The sequence below is a fragment of the Pan troglodytes genome, chromosome 16, assembly GCF_028858775.2.
Source record: "Pan troglodytes isolate AG18354 chromosome 16, NHGRI_mPanTro3-v2.0_pri, whole genome shotgun sequence".
NCBI classification, from domain to species: domain Eukaryota; kingdom Metazoa; phylum Chordata; class Mammalia; order Primates; family Hominidae; genus Pan; species Pan troglodytes.
Window position 1 is genome coordinate 47,452,040 of NC_072414.2, and position 16,352 is coordinate 47,468,391.

Consider the following 16,352-nt stretch of genomic DNA (forward strand, 5'->3'; position numbering starts at 1 on the left):
ACATAGCCCACATTGTTGCTGACCGTTTTTAACACCGTGGGAAGAGCTGGCATTAGAATAAAGCTGATACTATGGAAATATGAAAGGAATAAAAAGGCAGAAAGAAACCGAGCCCTTCATGATACAGTTAAGCTGCTGGATCAAGCTTTACTTGAAATAGAAAACACCTTTAGCTGTTTAGTTATATAAGACAATAAATTCCTTTCAATATAAAAAATTGGGTTTTTTGGTTACTTGCAATGGATATACTCTTTCAGTTTAAATGTTCCAAAATTCTCTTCAAATAAAGAGATGTACACGATTAAAGGATTTCTTCAAAATGCAAAGCCTTTGTTTTTTGTTTGTTTGTTTGTCTTTTGAGACAGAGTTTCACTCTTGTTGCCCAGGCTGGAGTGCAATGGTGTGATCTTGGCTTACCGCAACCTCTGCCTCCCAGGTTCAAATGATTCTCCTGCGTCAGCCTCCTGAGTAGCTGGGATTACAGGCATGTACCACCACACCTGGCTAATTTTGTAGTTTTACTAGAGATGGGGTTTCTCCATGTTGGTCAGACTGGTCTCGAACTCCCGACCTCAGGTGATCTGCCCGCTTCGGCCTCCCAAAGCGCTGGGATTACAGGCGTGAGCCATTGCGCCCGGCCCTATTTTTACTTTTTTGGGAACCACAATAGTGTTTTCCATAGCAGCTGGATCATTCAACACCTCTACCAACAGTGCACAGGATTCTAATTTCTCCACATCCTCACTAACACTTGTTATTTTCTGTTTTTTTCCGAGTAGCCATCCTAATGGGTGTGAAGTGGCATCTTATAGTGATTTTGATAAGACATTTCCCAAATGGTTAGTGATGTTAAACATCTTTTTATATTTACTAGCCATTTGTCTCTCTTCTTGGAGAAATGCCTATTTAAGTTCTTTGCCCATTATTATTATTTTTTAAGTTATTATTATTTTTTTGAGCAGTCTTGCTAAATTGCCCAGAATGGAGTTCAGTGGTGCCATCTCAGCTCACTGCAACCTCTACCTCCCAGGTTTAAGTGATTCTCATGCCTCTGAGACTCAGATTAGCTGGGATTACAGGTGTGAGCCACCATGCCTGACTAGTTTTTGTATTTTTAGTAGAGACAGGGTTTCACCATGATGGCCAGGCTGGTCTCAAACTCCTGGCCTCAGGTGATCCACCCACCTTGGCCTGCCAAAAAGCTGGGATTATAGGTGTGAGCCACTGCACCTGGCCTCTCTGCCCATTTTTTAATTAGGTTTTTTATTTTGTTGTTGGGTAGTAGTTCATATATATTCTGGATCTGCAAATATTTTCTCTATTTTGTGGGTTGCCTTTTTACTCTATTTATAGTGTCTTCAATGCACAAAAGTTTTTAATTTTGATGTGGTCCAACTTAATCATTTTTTCTTTTGTTGCCTATGGTTTTGGTGTCATATCCAGGAAACATTACCAAATCCAGTGTAAGGAAGCACCCTGTGTTCTCTTCTAAGAGTTTTACAGTTTAGTCCTTACATTTAGGTCTTTGATCGATTTTGAGTTCTTTTTGTACATGATATTAGGAAAGGGCCCAATTCTTTTTCTTATTCTTTTTTTTAGATGGAGTCTTGCTCTGTCACCCAGGCTGGAGTACAGTGGCTCGATCTCAGCACACTGCAACCTCCACCTCCTTGGTTCAAGCGATTCTCCTGCCTCCGCCTCTGAGTAGCTGGGATTATGGGCGCCCGCCACCACACTCAGCCAATTTTTTTTTTTTTTTTTTTTTTTTTTGAGACAGAGTTTCGCTCTTGTTGCCCAGGCTGGAGTGCAATGGCGCGATCTCGGCTCACTGCAACCTCCACCTCCCGGGTTGAAGCGATTCTCCTGCCTCAGCCTCCTCAGTAGCTGGGATTACAGGCACCTGCCACCATGCCCAGCTAATTTTTGTATTTTTAGTAGAGATGGGGTTTCGCCATGTTGGCCAGGCTGGTATCGAAATCCTGACCTCAGGTGATCCACCCACCTCGGCCTCCCAGAGTGCTGGGATTATAGGAGTGAGCCACCGTGCCCAGCCAATTTTTACATTTTTAGTAGAAATTGGGTTTCACCATATTGGCCAGGCTTGTCTCAAAATCCTGAACTCAAGTAATCTACCCATCTTGGCCTCTCAAAGTGCTGGGATTACAGGCGTGAGCCACTGTGCCTGGCCAGAAATTTTCTTTTTATCTTGAGATGGAGTCTCACTCTGTCGCCCAGGCTGGAGTGCAGTGGCACGATCTCGACTAACCGCAACCTCCACCTCCCAGGTTCAAGCAGTTCTCCTGCCTCAGCCTCCCGAGTAGCTGGGATTACAGGTATGCGCCGAGTAGCTGGGATTGCAGGTATGCGCCACCACACCCAGCTAATTTTGTACTTTTAGTAAAGACAGGGTTTCTCCTTGTTGTTCAGTCTGGTGAACTCCTGACCTCAGGTGATCCGTCCGCCTCAGCCTCCCAAAGTGCTGGGATTACAGGCGTGAGCCACTGCACCCGGCCCTATTACCTTGTTCTTATCCATGTTATTGTACTTCCCACACAGTGTTTTAAATATTTGTGTACGTCTCTCTCCTCCTGATTTCTGTTGTTAAGTGCCTATAGTCTGGCAAATAGCAAGCAATCAATAATTGCTTATTTAATGGCTGAATAAATGAATAGGAAGGAAGAAAGGAAGAAGAGAAAGAGGAGGAAAGATTATATATGGTTTTACTCTTGGGAGTCAGAAGAACCAACCTGTTAGTTCCAGGCTTCTAACCTTCAGAAAAATTGCCAACTCCAGCTAAACGCCACAAAACAATCCCTGCTGTTGTAACAGACAAGAGAAAAGACCAAGAAAAAGTAGAAAGAAAGGAAAAATATAGATATTGTGGTAGACAGATAATGCCCCCCGCCCCCCCAAAAAAGATGTCCATATTCTAATCCCAGAACCTATGAGTGTTACCTAACATGGCAAAAAGGACTTTGCAGATGTGAATAAGTTAAAGAGTTTGATGGAGAGAGTACCCTGGATGATGTAGGTGGGACTTACATAAACACAAGAGGCCTTATAAAAGGTAGAAGGAGGCAGGAGAGTCAGAAAAGGAGATCATGGAAGCAGAGGTCAGAATAACGCAATCAGTGGCTGGGGAGCCACAATTCAAGGAATGCAAACAGCTTAGAAGCCGGAAATTTAAGAAAATAGCTTTTCTCCTAGAGCCTTCAAAAGGAATGCAGTTGACACCTAATTTTGGCCCAGTGAAACTCATTTTGGACTTCTGAATTACAGAACTATAAGATAATAAATTTGTGTTGTTTTAAGCCACTTGGTGGTAGTTTGTTATAGAAGTAATAAGTAATAGGAAAATAAACACAGAAGTGTATATGATGAAATACAATAAATAATATCTATAGCCGCCTCAAAATATGAACACAAATTGCCACTCAGAATATACCAGAATTCACTGTTTTTGATCAGTATGTTAAAATATTCATGGCCGGGTGCAGTGGCTCACGCCCGTAATCCCAGCACTTTGGGAGGTCAAGGTGCGCGGATCACCTGAGGTCAGGAGTTTGAGACCAGCCTGGCCAACATGGTGAAACAAAAATTAGTTGGGCGTGGTGGCCGGTGCCTGTAATCCCAGCTACTGAGGAGGCTGAGGCAGGAGAATCACTTGAACCTGGGAGGCGGAGTTTGCATTGACCCAAGATTGTGCCATCACACTCCAGCCTCGGGACCAAGAGCGAGACTTTGTCTCAAAAAAAAAAAAAAAAAAAATCCATATACAAATGAATAAAATGACTGCCCAGATATAAGATAATTTCTGGGATAATATGGTAATCTTTTTTGTGTTTACATCACTGACCTGGAAGGCAGTAAGATGGTAATCTTTAGAAATGGATTTGAATAGGTCCCACACCAGGGCTCATGCCTGTAATCCCAGCACTTTGGGAGACTGAGGTGGATGAATCACTAGAGGTTAGGAGTTCAAGACCAGCTTGACCAACATGGTGAAACCCCATCTCTACTAAAAATACAAAAACAATTCGCCAGGTGTGGCGGTGGATGCCTGTAATCCCAGCTACTTGAGAGGCTGAGGCACAAGAACTGCTTGAACCTGGCGGGTAGAGGTTGCAGTGAGCTGAGACTGCACCACTACACTCCAGCCTGGGTGATAAAATGAGACTCTATCTCACAAAAAAAAAAAGAAAAAAAATGGATAAGAATAATCAAAACAGCTGTAGCTTTGCAAAAAGCCCATTTTTATGGGAGACATCAGAAAGGACTTATGTCAAATGTAAAACGGATTTTAAAAGGAATTTTAATAAGCATTCCAAAAGATGTAATTTTTTTCATTTTTATGACATTTAAATAAAAAAATAAAATTAGAGCCTCATTGCCTTGTTATCTGACTTTTAAAATATAGAGGCCCTGTCTACCTTATTTGCTTATTTGCATTATCTTTCTCCAACAACACACAAACAGACAAAATATCTAGAGAATGTGATAACTACTTTGTTTGTTCAAAGACAGGGTCTCACTCTGTTGCCCAGACTGGAGTGCAGTGGCACAATCATAGCTCACTGCAGCCATGAACTCCTGGGCTTGAGGGATCCTCCCGCCTCAGCCTTCTGAGTAGCTGGGACTACAGGTGCTCACCACCACGCCAGGCTAATGTTTTATTTTGTTTGTTTTTTTGTAGAGACAAAATCTCGCTTTGTTGCCCAGGTTGGTCTCGAACTTCTGGCTTCAAGTTATCATCCCAACTCGGCCTCCCAAAGGGCTGGGATTACAGGCATGAGCCACCATACTCGTCCTATGATAACTGCTAATGTCTTCATACATGATAAAGCTCATGATCAGAGTTCAAACAACTTACTTTCCTTTATCCTTCAACCATTCTGGGTTCTTTTCTTCTTCTTTTAAATCGCAAAGTTCAGCTATGTCAGTATTCATTGCTCTTCGTGCCTCAGCTTGTTTGTGTAGCCACTAGAATGAGAAAGAAGTCTTATGAAGAATAAAAAGGTCTTTTTTTAATTAACATTTCCTTTTAGATTTTCCATCTTCCTCCAGTGGATGGAAATATTATTTGCTATGCACTGAGTGTTTGTGTCTTCTCCACCTCTCCTCCAAATTGATATACTGAAGCCATAACCATCAATGTGAATCGGTATTTGGAAGTGGGGCCTCTGAGAGGTAATGAGGTTTAGGTCATGAGAGGAGAGCTCCCAAAATGAGTTTATCCTTATAAGAAGAGAAACAGATCAGAGCTCCCCCATGTGGACACAGTGAGAAAGTGGTTGTCCGCAAGTTATGATGAGCACCCCTACCAAGAATCATGCTGGCACCCTGATCTTGGATTTCCCAGCCTCCAGAACTATGAGAAATGACTGTTTATTGTTTAAGCCACCCAGTCTATGGTATTTTGTTTATAGCAGCCAGAGCAGATTAACGTACTACTTGATGGTGGTAATTTTTTTTTTTTTATCTTGCTCTGTCACCCAGGCTGGAATGCAAGTGGCGCAATCTCAGCTCACTGTAACCTCCACCTCCCAGGTTCAAGTGATTCTCCTGCCTCAGCCTCCCGAGTAGCTGGGATTACAGGCATGTGCCACCATGCCTGGCTAATTTTTGTATTTTTAGTAGAGACAGGGTTTCACTATTTTGGCCAGGCTGGTATTGAACACATGACCTCGTGATCCACCCACCTCGGAATCCCAAAGTGCTGGGATTATAGGCGTGAGCCACCACGCCTGGCCAGTGATGGTGATTTTAATCTTGCAATATTTATATATATATATTTTTGAGACGGAGTCTTGCTCTGTCACTCAGGCTGGAGTGCAGTGGTGCGATCTCGGCTCACTGCAAGCTCTGCCTCCCAGGTTCACACCATTCTCCTGCCTCAGCCTCCCAAGTAGCTGGGACTACAGGCACCCGCCACCACACCCGGCTAATTTTTTGTATTTTTAGTAGAGACGAGGTTTCACCCTGGTCTCGATCTCCCGAGGTTTCACCCTGGTCTCGATCTCCTGACCTTGTGATCCGCCCACCTCGGCCTCCCAAAGTGCTGGGATTACAGGCGTGGGCCACTGCACCTGGCCATATTTATACATTATTAAACTTTTTTTTCTTTTTGAGACAGAGTCTCACTCAGCTGCCCAGGCTGGAGTACAGTAGCACAATCTCGGTTCACTGTACCTTCCGCCTCCTGGGTTCAAGTGATTCTTCTGCCTCAGCCTCCCAAATAGCTGGGACTACAGGCACACGCCACCATGCCCAGCTAAATTTTTGTATTTTTAGTAGAGATGGGGTTTCACCATATGGGCCAGGCTGGTCTCAAACTCCTGACCTTGTGATTCACCCACCTTGGCCTCCCAAAGTGCTGGGGTTACAGGCTTGAGCCACCGTGCCCGCCCTTAAACTTTTTTTTAAACCTCAATAGCTGGTGGAAATACAATAGATAAAATTTCTAGCCAAATTTCTTGCTTTCTGGGAGTTCATATGATATTATTATTATTAATTTTTTTTTTTCTGAGACAGTCGCACTCTGTCCCCCAGGCTGGAGTGCAGTGGCATGATCTCAGCTCACCGCAACCTCCGCCTTCTGGGTTCAAGCAATTCTCCTGCCTCAGCCTCCTGAACAGCTAGGATTACAGGCATGTGCCACCATGCCCGGCCAATTTTTGTATTTTTAGTAGAGACGGGGTTTCACCATATTGGCCAGGCTGGTCTCGAACTCCTGGCCTTGTGATCTGCCCACCTCGGCCTCCCAAAGTGCTGGGATTACAGGCGTGAGCCACCATGCCCAGCCCATGTGATTATTATTTTATCTTTCTGGGTTATAATATTTTCATTTTTCTTTTTTTTTTTATTATACTTTAAGTTCTAGGGTACATGTGCAAAATGTGCAGGTTTGTTACATATGATACATGTGCCATGTGGGTGTGCTGCACCCATTAACTCGTCATTTACATTAGGTGTATCTCCTAATGCTATCCCCCCCCTCCCACCACCCCACAACAGGCCCCGGTGTGTGATGTTCCCCTTCCTGTGTCCAAGTGTTCTCATTGTTCAATTCCCACCTATGAGTGAGAACATGCGGTGTTTGGTTTTTTGTCCTTGCAATAGTTTGCTGAGAATGATGGTTTCCAGCTTCATCCATGTCCCTACAAAGGACATGAACTCATCCTTTTTTATGGCTGCATAGTATTCCATGGTGTCTATGTGCCACATTTTCTTTTTTCTTTTTTAAATGGCACAGTGGTTTAATCTCTAGAATCCCAGACAACAGATTTGAGGTATTCATTCCTATAGAATTTGGCTGTGCTTCCTACACTGACCAAAAAGATTCATGTGTTCAGATACAACAAAGCTAGCTTTCTAACTTACTAACTTATAATGTATATGCATATGCACATGTCTGTGTCTTCCCTGCCATGTATTTATTCTTCATGCTTGGTTTTCTAGCATTTTCAAGTTTGCAGGAAAAGTTTCAATACACATTTATTTCTCCAGTCCGCAGTGGAGCAGGTCACACATCCTAAGGAGACAGAGTTTTTTTTTGTTTTGTTTTGTTTTGAGATGGGTTCTCGTTCTGTTGCCCAGGCTGGAGTGATGTGGCATGATCTTGGTTCACTGCAACCTCCGCCTCCCGGGTTCAAGCAATTCTCCTGCCTCAGCCTCCTGAGTAGCTGGGACTACAGGCGCACGCCACCATGCCCGGCTAATTTTTTGTATTTTAGTAGAGACGGGGTTTCATCGTGTTGTCCAGACTGATCTTGAACTCCTGAGCTCAGGCAATCCACCCGCCTTGGCCTCCTAAAGTGCTGGGATTATAGGCATGAGCCACAGCGACTGAGAGTTGTCGAAATGCTCGCAGGAAGTGTTTCTGTGTTAAAAAGTTGGGAAGATGGAAACTGAATCCTCCTTGTATTCAGAAGGCTGTTTCGGAAGGTCACTCTTGGCAGGCTTCTCCCTACAGGGATTCAGCAGTGAGGGAGCAGAGTATTCGGGGAACAACTGCTTCTTCTGGAGGGGAGAGAATGAGATGGAGTTCACCAGCAGCTCTTTATGTCAGACTTTTAGCAGGATTCAGCTTTATAAGTAAGCTTGTTGCCTCTGAATATAGGGTCTTCTCATCAACACTCTGAACATTACTGGAAACAAAAAATTTCTTTCCTTCAACTTTATCAAGTTGGCTATTTATCGTAACAACAGAACAAAGAGGGATAGGTCTTTTACAACTGATGTTGAGATTGGCAGTCATGACGATTCCCCCAGCCATCATTGCACACATACCAACAGTAGCATCAATCATGGTTGCAATGGCACCTCCATGAATCAATCCAGGTGGTCCTTCTAGGTAAGGGACTCCTTGAAATAAGCAAACCATCCTTTTCTCAACGTCATTGTAGAACATCACGTATTCAAAGCCCAGGCCATCATCAAAGCTTCTGGTGAAGAGCTGGGCCTGTGACACTTGTTCTTCTTTCATAAGCTTTGGGTCAAGAAAATGGGTTTTAAAGTCTTGAATCCTTTCAGTAGGTGTAGGTTTATATGAAGGCAAACGTTTCCAGGAGCCGTCTTCACATTTCTTCATAAACTGGTCAAAGAGCAGTTTTAGGTCCTTGTTCCAGCTGGGGTTGGGGACAGAATAGTCCTTAAGAATGACTTCCTCAGAAGAAAATGACCTCAGCGCAGGTCGCGGCTCACTACCCAGCAGGCGCCTGCCTACCGGTGGCGGCTGGCAAAGGGCCCCCAGCGTGCGGAGGCGCCTGGCGCAGCTCCTCAGCATGGCTCAGGGCTGTGCAGGCCGTGGGGCCACGCTTGCTCTAGCCCTGGATGGCACACATTACTGCCATATTTTCTTAATCCAGTCTATCATTGATGGACATTTGGGTTGGTTCCAAGTCTTTGCTATTGTGAATAGTGCTGCAATAAACATACGTGTACATGTGTCTTTATAGCAGCATGATTTATAGTCCTTTGGGTATATACCCAGTAATGGGATGGCTGGGTCAAATGGTATTTCTAGGTCTAGATCCTTGAGGAATCGCCACACTGTCTTCCACAATGGTTGAACTAGTTTACAGTCCCACCAACAGTGTAAAAGTATTCCTATTTCTCCACATCCTCTCCAGCACCTGTTGTTTCCTGACTTTTTAATGATCGCCATTCTAACTGGTGTGAGATGGTATCTCATTGTGATTTTGATTTGCATTTCTCTGATGGCCAGTGATGATGAGCATTTTTTCATGTATCTGTTGGCTGCATAAATGTCTGCTTTTGAGAAGTGTCTGTTCATATCCTTCACCCACGTTTCGATGGGGTTGTTTTTTTCTTGTAAGTTTGTTTGAGTTCTTTGTAGATTCTGGATATTAGCCCTTTGTCAGATGAGTAGATTGCAAAAATTTTCTCCCATTCTGTAGGTTGCCTGTTCACTCTGATGGTAGTTTCTTTTGCTGTGCAGAAGCTCTTTAGTTTAATTAGATCCCATTTGTCAATTTTGGCTTTTGTTGCCGTTGCTTTTGGTGTTTTAGACATGAAGTCCTTGCCCATGCCTTTGTCCTGAATGGTATTGTCTTGGTTTTCTTCTAGGGTTTTTATGGTTTTAGGTCTAACATTTAAGTCTTTTATCCATCTTGAATTAATTTTTGTATAAGGTGTAAGGAAGGGATCCAGTTTCAGCTTTCTACATATGGCTAGCCAGTTTTCCCAGTACCATTTATTAAATAGGGAATCCTTTCCCCATTTCTTGTTTTTGTCAGGTTTGTCAAAGATCAGATGGTTATAGATGTGTGGTATTATTTCTGAGGGCTCTGTTCTGTTCCATTGGTCTATATCTCTGTTTCGGTATCAGTACCATGCTGTTTTGGTTACTGTAGCCTTGTAGTATAGTTTGAAGTCAGGTGGCATGATGCCTCCAGCTTTGTTCTTTTGGCTTAGGATTGTCTTGGCAATGTGGGTTCTTTTTTGGTTCCATATGAACTTTAAAGTAGTTTGTTTTCCAATTCTTTGGGGAAAGTCATTAGTAGCTTGATGGGGATGGCACTGAATCTATAAATTACCTTGGGCAGCATGGCCATTTTTACGATATTGATTCTTCCTATCCATGAGCTTGGAATGTTCTTCCATTTGTTTGTGTCCTCTTTTATTTCATTGAGCAGTGGTTTGTAGTTCTCCTTGAAGAGGTCCTTCACATCCCTTGTAAGTTGGATTCCTAGGTATTTTTTTCTCTTTGAAGCAATTGTGAATGGGAGTTCACTCATGATTTGGCTCTCTGTTTGTCTGTTATTGGTGTATAAGAATGCTTGTGATTTCTGCACATTGATTTTGTATCCTGAGACTTTGCTGAAGTTGCTTATCAGCTTAAGGAGATTTTGGGCTGAGACGATGGGGTTTTCTAAATATGCAATCATGTCATCTGCAAACAGGGACAATTTGACTTCCTCTTTTCCTAATTGAATACCCTTTCTTTTTATTCTTTTTTTTTTTTTTTTTTAGTATTTATTGATCATTCTTGGGTGTTTCTCGGAGAGGGGGATGTGGCAGGGTCATAGGATAATAGTGGAGAGAAGGACAGCAGATAAACACATGAACAAAGGTCTCTGGTTTTCCTAGGGAGAGGTCCCTGCAGCCTTCCACAGTGTTTGTGTCCCTGGGTACTTGAGATTAGGGAGTGGTGATGACTCTTAACGAGCATGCTGCCTTCAAGCGTCTGTTTAACACAGCACATCTTGCACCGCCCTTAATCCATTTAACCCTGAGTTGACACAGCACATGTTTCAGAGTGCACGGGGTTGGGGATAAGGTTATAGATTAACAGCATCCCAAGCAGAAGAATTTTTCTTAGTACAGAACAAAATGGAGTCTCCTATGTCTACTTCTTTCTACACAGACACAGTAACAATCTGATCTCTCTTTCTTTTCCCCACATTTCCCCATTTTCTTTTCCACAAAACCGCCATCGTCATCATGGCCCGTTCTCGATGGTCGCTGTCTCTTCGGAGCTGTTGGGTACACCTCCCAGACAGGGTGGCCGGGCAGAGGCGCTCCTCGCCTCCCAGACGGGGCGGCCAGGCAGAGGCGCTCCTCACCTCCCACACGGGGCGGCCAGGCAGAGGCGCTCCTCACCTCCCAGACGGGGTGGCCAGGCAGAGGCGCTCCTCACCTCCCAAACGAAGGGCACCAGGCAGAGGCGCTCACCTCCCAGACAGGGCGGCCGGGAAGAGGTGCTCCCCACTTCCCAGATGGGGCGGCCGGGCAGAGGCGCTCCCTGCTTCCCAGATGGGGTAGCGGCCAGGCAGAGGCGCTCCTCACATCCCAGACGGGGCAGCCGGGCAGAGGCGCTCCTCACTTCCCAGACGCGGCAGCCAGGCAGAGGCGCTCCTCACATCCCAGATGGGGCGGCTGGGCAGAGGCGCTCCCCACTTCCCAGACGGGGTGGCAGCCGGGCAGAGGCGCTCCTCACCTCCCAGACGGGGCGGCCGGGCAGAGGCGCTCCTCACCTCCCAGACGGGGCGGCCGGGCAGAGGCGCTCCTCACATCCCAGATGGGGCGGCCGGGCAGAGGCGCTCCTCACCTCCCAGACGGGGCAGCCGGGCAGAGGCACTCCCCACTTCCCAGACGGGGTGGCGGCTGGGCAGAGGCGCTCCTCACATCCCAGACGGGGGGGGTGGCTGGGCAGAGGCGCTCCTCACTTCCCAGATGGGGTGGCTGGGCAGAGGCACTCCTCACATCCCAGACGATGGGCGGCCGGGCAGAGGCACTCCTCACTTCCCAGACGGGGCGGCCGGGCAGAGGCGCTCCCCACTTCCCAGACGGGGTGGCAGTCGGGCAGAGGTGCTCCTCACATCCTAGACGGGGCGGCCAGGCAGAGGTGCTCCTCACTTCCCAGACCGGGTGGCCGGGCAGAGGCGCTCCTCACATCCCAGACGAAGGGCAGCCAGGCAGAGGCGCTCCTCACCTTCCAGACGGGGCGGCCGAGCAGAGGCGCACCCCGCTTCCCAGATGGGGTGGCGGCCGGGCAGAGGCGCTCCTCACATCCCAGACGGGGCGGCCGGGCAGAGGCGCTCCTCACATCCCAGACGGGGTGGCCGGGCAGAGGTGCTCCTCACATCCCAGATGGGGCAGCTGGGCAGAGGTGTTCCCCACTTCCCAGATGGGGTGGCGGCCAGGCAGAGGCACTCCTCACATCCCAGATGATGGGCAGCCGGGCAGAGGCACTCCCCACTTCCCAGATGGGGCGGCCGGGCAGAGGCGCTCCCCACTTCCCAGACGGGGCGGCCGGGCAGAGGCGCTCCCCACTTCCCAGATGGGGCAGCTGGGCAGAGGCGCTCCTCACTTCCCAGACGGGGCGGCCAGGCAGAGATGCTCCTCACTTCCCAGACAGGGCGGCTGCCGGGCAGAGGTGCTCCCCACTTCTCAGCCGGGCAGCCGGGCAGAGGCGCTCCTCAGTTCCCAGATGGGGCGGCCGGGCAGAGGCATTCCCCATTTCCCAGATGGGGTGGCAGCCGGGCAGAGGTGCTCCTCACATCCCAGACGGGGTGGCCAGGCAGAGGCGCTCACTTCCCAGACAATGGGTGGCCAGGCAGAGGTGCTCCTCACCTCCCAGACTAGGCGGCCGGGCAGAGGGGCTCCTCACTTCCCAGACTGGGTGGCCGGGCAGAGGCACTCCTCACATCCCAGACGGGGTGGCCAGGCAGAGGCGCTCCTCACTTCCCAGATGGGGCGGCCGGGCAGAGGTGCTCCTCACATCCCAGATGGGGTGGCCAGGCAGAGGCGCTCCTCACTTCCTAGACGGGGCAGCCGGGCAGAGACGCTCCTCACATCCCAGACAGGGTGGTGGCCAGGCAGAGGCGCTCCTCACATCCCAGATGGGGCGGCTGGGCAGAGGCGCTCCTCACATCCCAGACTGGGCGGCCGGGCAGAGGCACTCCTCACATCCCAGACGATGGGTGGCCAGGCAGAGACGCTCCTCACTTCCTAGATGGGGTGGCGGCCGGGCAGAGGCTGTAATCTTAGCACTTTGGGAGGCCAAGGCAGGCGGCTGGGAGGTGGAGGTTGTAGCGAGCCGAGATCATGCCACTGCACTCCAGTCTGGGCAACATTGAGCATTGAGTGAGTGAGACTCCATCTGCAATCCCAGCACCTCGGGAGGCCGAGGCGGGCAGATCAGGAGCTGGAGGTCAGGAGCTGGAGACCAGCCAGGCCAACAGGGCGAAACCCCGTCTCCACCAAAAATACAAAAACCAGTCAGGCATGGTGGTGCGTGCCTGCAATCCCAGGCAGTCGGCAGGCCAAGGCAGGAGAATGACGGGAGCCTGAGGCAGGGAGGTGGCAGCAAGCCGAGATCACGGCAGTACAGTCCAGCCTCAGCAACAGAGGGAGACCGTGGAAAGAGAGAGGGGAGAGGGGAGAGGGGAGAGGGCAGAGGGCAGAGGGGAGAGGGGAGAGGTGAGAGGGGAGCCCCTTTATTTCTTTCTCCTGCCTGATTGCCCTGGCCAGAACTTCCAACACTATGCTGTGTTGAATAGGAGTGGTGAGAGAGGGCATCCCTGTCTTGTGCCAGTTTTCAAAGAGAATGCTTCCAGTTTTTGCCCATTCAGTATGATATTGGCTGTGGGTTTGTCATAAATAGCTCTTATTATTTTGAGATACTTCCCATCAATATCTAGATTACTGAGAGTTTTTAGCATGAAGTGCTGTTGAATTTTGTCAAAGGCCTTTTCTGCATCTGTTGAGATAATCATGCGGTTTTTATCTTTGGTTCTGTTTATATGCTGGATTACGTTTACTGATTTGCGTATGTTGAACCAGCCTTGCATCCCAGGGATGAAGCCCATTTGATCATGGTGGATAAGCTTTTTGATGTGCTGCTGCATTCGGTTTGCCAGCATTTTATTGAGGATTTTTGCATCGATGTTCATCCAGGATATTGATCTAAAATTCTTTTATATTTTCATTTTTCTGTACTGAAAAATATACAGAAGGTCACTTGAGCCCAAGAGTTCAAGGCTACAGTGAGCCATGATTGTCCCACTGTACTCCAGCCTGGGCAGCAGAGCAAGACCCCCAACTCAAAAAAAAAAAAAAAAAGGTGTGTGTGTGTGTGTGTGTGTATGTGTATAAACACAATTCAAAAATAATTCTATGGGCCGGGTGCAGTGGCTCACACCTGTAATCCCAGCACTTTGGGAGGCCGAGGTGGGCGGATCACAAGTTCAGGAGATTGAGACCATCCTGGCTAATATGGTGAAACCCTGTCTCTATTAAAAACTACAGAAAATTAGCTGGGCGTGGTGGTGGGCACCTGTAGTCCCAGCTACTCGGGAGGCTGAGGCAAGAGAATGGCATGAACCCAGGAGGTGGAGCTTGCAGTGAGCGGAGATTGCGCCACTGCACTCCAGCCTAGGGGACAGAGCGAGACTCCATCCCACAAAATAATAATAATAATAATTATAATTATAACTGTATAATTATAGAAATGTTACAAATATAGAAAATACCTTGTTTAATAATATGAAATAATTATTTATATTGTCATTATGTCTTTTATTTATTTATTTTTTTTTGAGACAGAGTTTCGCTCTTTCACCCAGGCTGGAGTGAAATGGTGCAATCTTGGCTCATTGCAACCTCTGACCCCCGGGTTCAAGTGATTCTCCTGCCTCAGCCTCCCGAGTAGCTGGGATTACAGGTGCCTGCCACCACACCGGACTAATTTTTGTATTTTTAATAGCGATGGGGTTTCACCATGTTGGCCAGGCTGGTCTCAAACTCCTGACCTCAGGTGATCCACCCACCTCGGCCTCCCAAAATGCTAGAATTACAGGCGTGAGCCACCACGCCCGGCTTGTCATTATGTCTTAAGGATCTTCTTATTTCTACAATTTTTCAAATCAAAGATGCATCAATTCAGCCTCACAGTAAAAAAATGCAGTTCTTGGCTGGGTACGGTGGCTCATGCCTATAATCCCAGCACATTGGGAGGCCGAGCAGGGTGGATCGCCTGAGGTCAGGAGTTTGAGACCAGCCTGACCAACATGGTGAAACCCCATCTCTACTAAAAATATAAAAAATTAGCCAGACATGCTGGCGCATGCCTGTAATCCCAGCTACTAGGGAGGCTGAGGCAGGAGAATTGTTTGAACCTGGGAGGAGGAGGTTGCAGTGAACTGAGATTGTGCCCATTGCACTCCAGCCTGGGCAACAAGAGCAAAAACTCCATCTCTAAAACAAACAACAACAACAAAAAGACCGCTTTTTTTTTTTTTTTTTTTTGATTCAAAGTCTCACTCTGTTGCCCAGGCTGGAGTACAATGGTGCAATCTCGGCTCACTGCAACCTCCACATCCCAAGTTCAAGCAATTCTCCTGCCCCAGCCCCCCTAGTAGCTGGGATCACAGGTGCTCGCCACCACACCAGGCCAATTTTTGTATTTTTAGTACAGATGGAGTTTCCCCATGTTAGTCAGGTTGGTCTTGAACTCCTGACCTCAAGTGATCCATCCACCTCGGCCTCCCAAAGTGCTGGGATTGCAGGCATGAGCCACTGCACCCGGCCTACTGTACATATATATTACGTCGGTATTCTCTTATCACTATTCTGGAGCCAAAAACATCTGCAAAATATATTTTCTCATAAGGAAATTCTAAAACATATTCATGACGTTATTTCTTTAGTGTAATAAATACTTAAGAAATTCAGAACCAGTACTAATTTCAATAGATGAAATAAAAATAAAGTATTTTCATTTGTGGTAATTGTAACTAGAGTAAGTATATATACCTCCTCCTCTTCTGCTACTTGTGATTCACGAAGAGCTGTTGGGAATACTCGAGGGGTAAAGTTGATTTTAATACTGCCAACAGAGCGAGGAGCAGGAATACTGTCTTCCTTTAACTTCTCAGTAAATATATTTTCTGAATTTCTCCCTTCAAAAACAATGGTAGCAAACAAGTCACTTATTTCTCATTTTCTAGTTAACAATCAACTGATAAAGTAATTACACATCAAAGCTCACCCCCAAATCCTAAACAAATAAATCAAATATATTTTCTGCAAGAAAAGAACGCAAAATTTAGCAATGATAATATAGCAGCTAATGACCTACCTGCTCTTTATCAATGGCCTCAGCTACTTTTCTGGGGTTCTCTTTGTAAAACCACAGTGTTTAATTCACATCAACTCTAAGGGAGGATACTCTAGGCAACTCTACATCAACTCTAGAGAAGGGCACATAGGCAAAACCACCACTGCCAATACCATCTCTATCTCCTTAAACTCTATAGCAATATCTCCTACATACTTTATCTCCTATATGCTTTCTTATAATAGTGTAAGAGGTTTTAGCCATCAAA

General features: G+C 46.9%; 2 protein-coding genes across 10 annotated transcripts in view; both read right to left on the reverse strand.

Moving 5' to 3' along the window:
• DNAAF4 (dynein axonemal assembly factor 4) overlaps positions 1 to 16,352 on the reverse strand; it is an 86,690-nt gene that overhangs the window by 23,121 nt on the left and 47,217 nt on the right. For all 9 annotated transcript variants that reach the window (XR_674497.5, XR_674496.5, XM_009428982.5 and 6 more), the window contains 2 exons: positions 15,781 to 15,926; positions 4,871 to 4,980 (listed from right to left, as the gene is read on the reverse strand). Coding sequence is in view for 7 of the 9 variants with exons in the window: in XM_009428982.5 (XP_009427257.1) it covers positions 4,871 to 4,980; positions 15,781 to 15,926 (256 nt within the window). In the remaining 2 variants the exon portion in view is untranslated. The remainder of the gene's footprint in view (positions 1 to 4,870; positions 4,981 to 15,780; positions 15,927 to 16,352) is intronic.
• On the reverse strand, positions 6,210 to 8,933 carry LOC129137225 (acyl-coenzyme A thioesterase THEM4-like). Its single transcript, XM_054667551.2, has one exon. It carries the CDS (start codon positions 8,783 to 8,785, stop codon positions 8,060 to 8,062), a length of 726 nt encoding a protein of 241 aa, XP_054523526.1. The 5' UTR covers positions 8,786 to 8,933; the 3' UTR covers positions 6,210 to 8,059.

Bases quoted from the DNA above. Each gene is read 5' to 3' on its own strand.
- LOC129137225 (XM_054667551.2), bottom strand. From the start codon at position 8,785: ATGCTGAGGAGCTGCGCCAGGCGCCTCCGCACGCTGGGGGCCCTTTGC.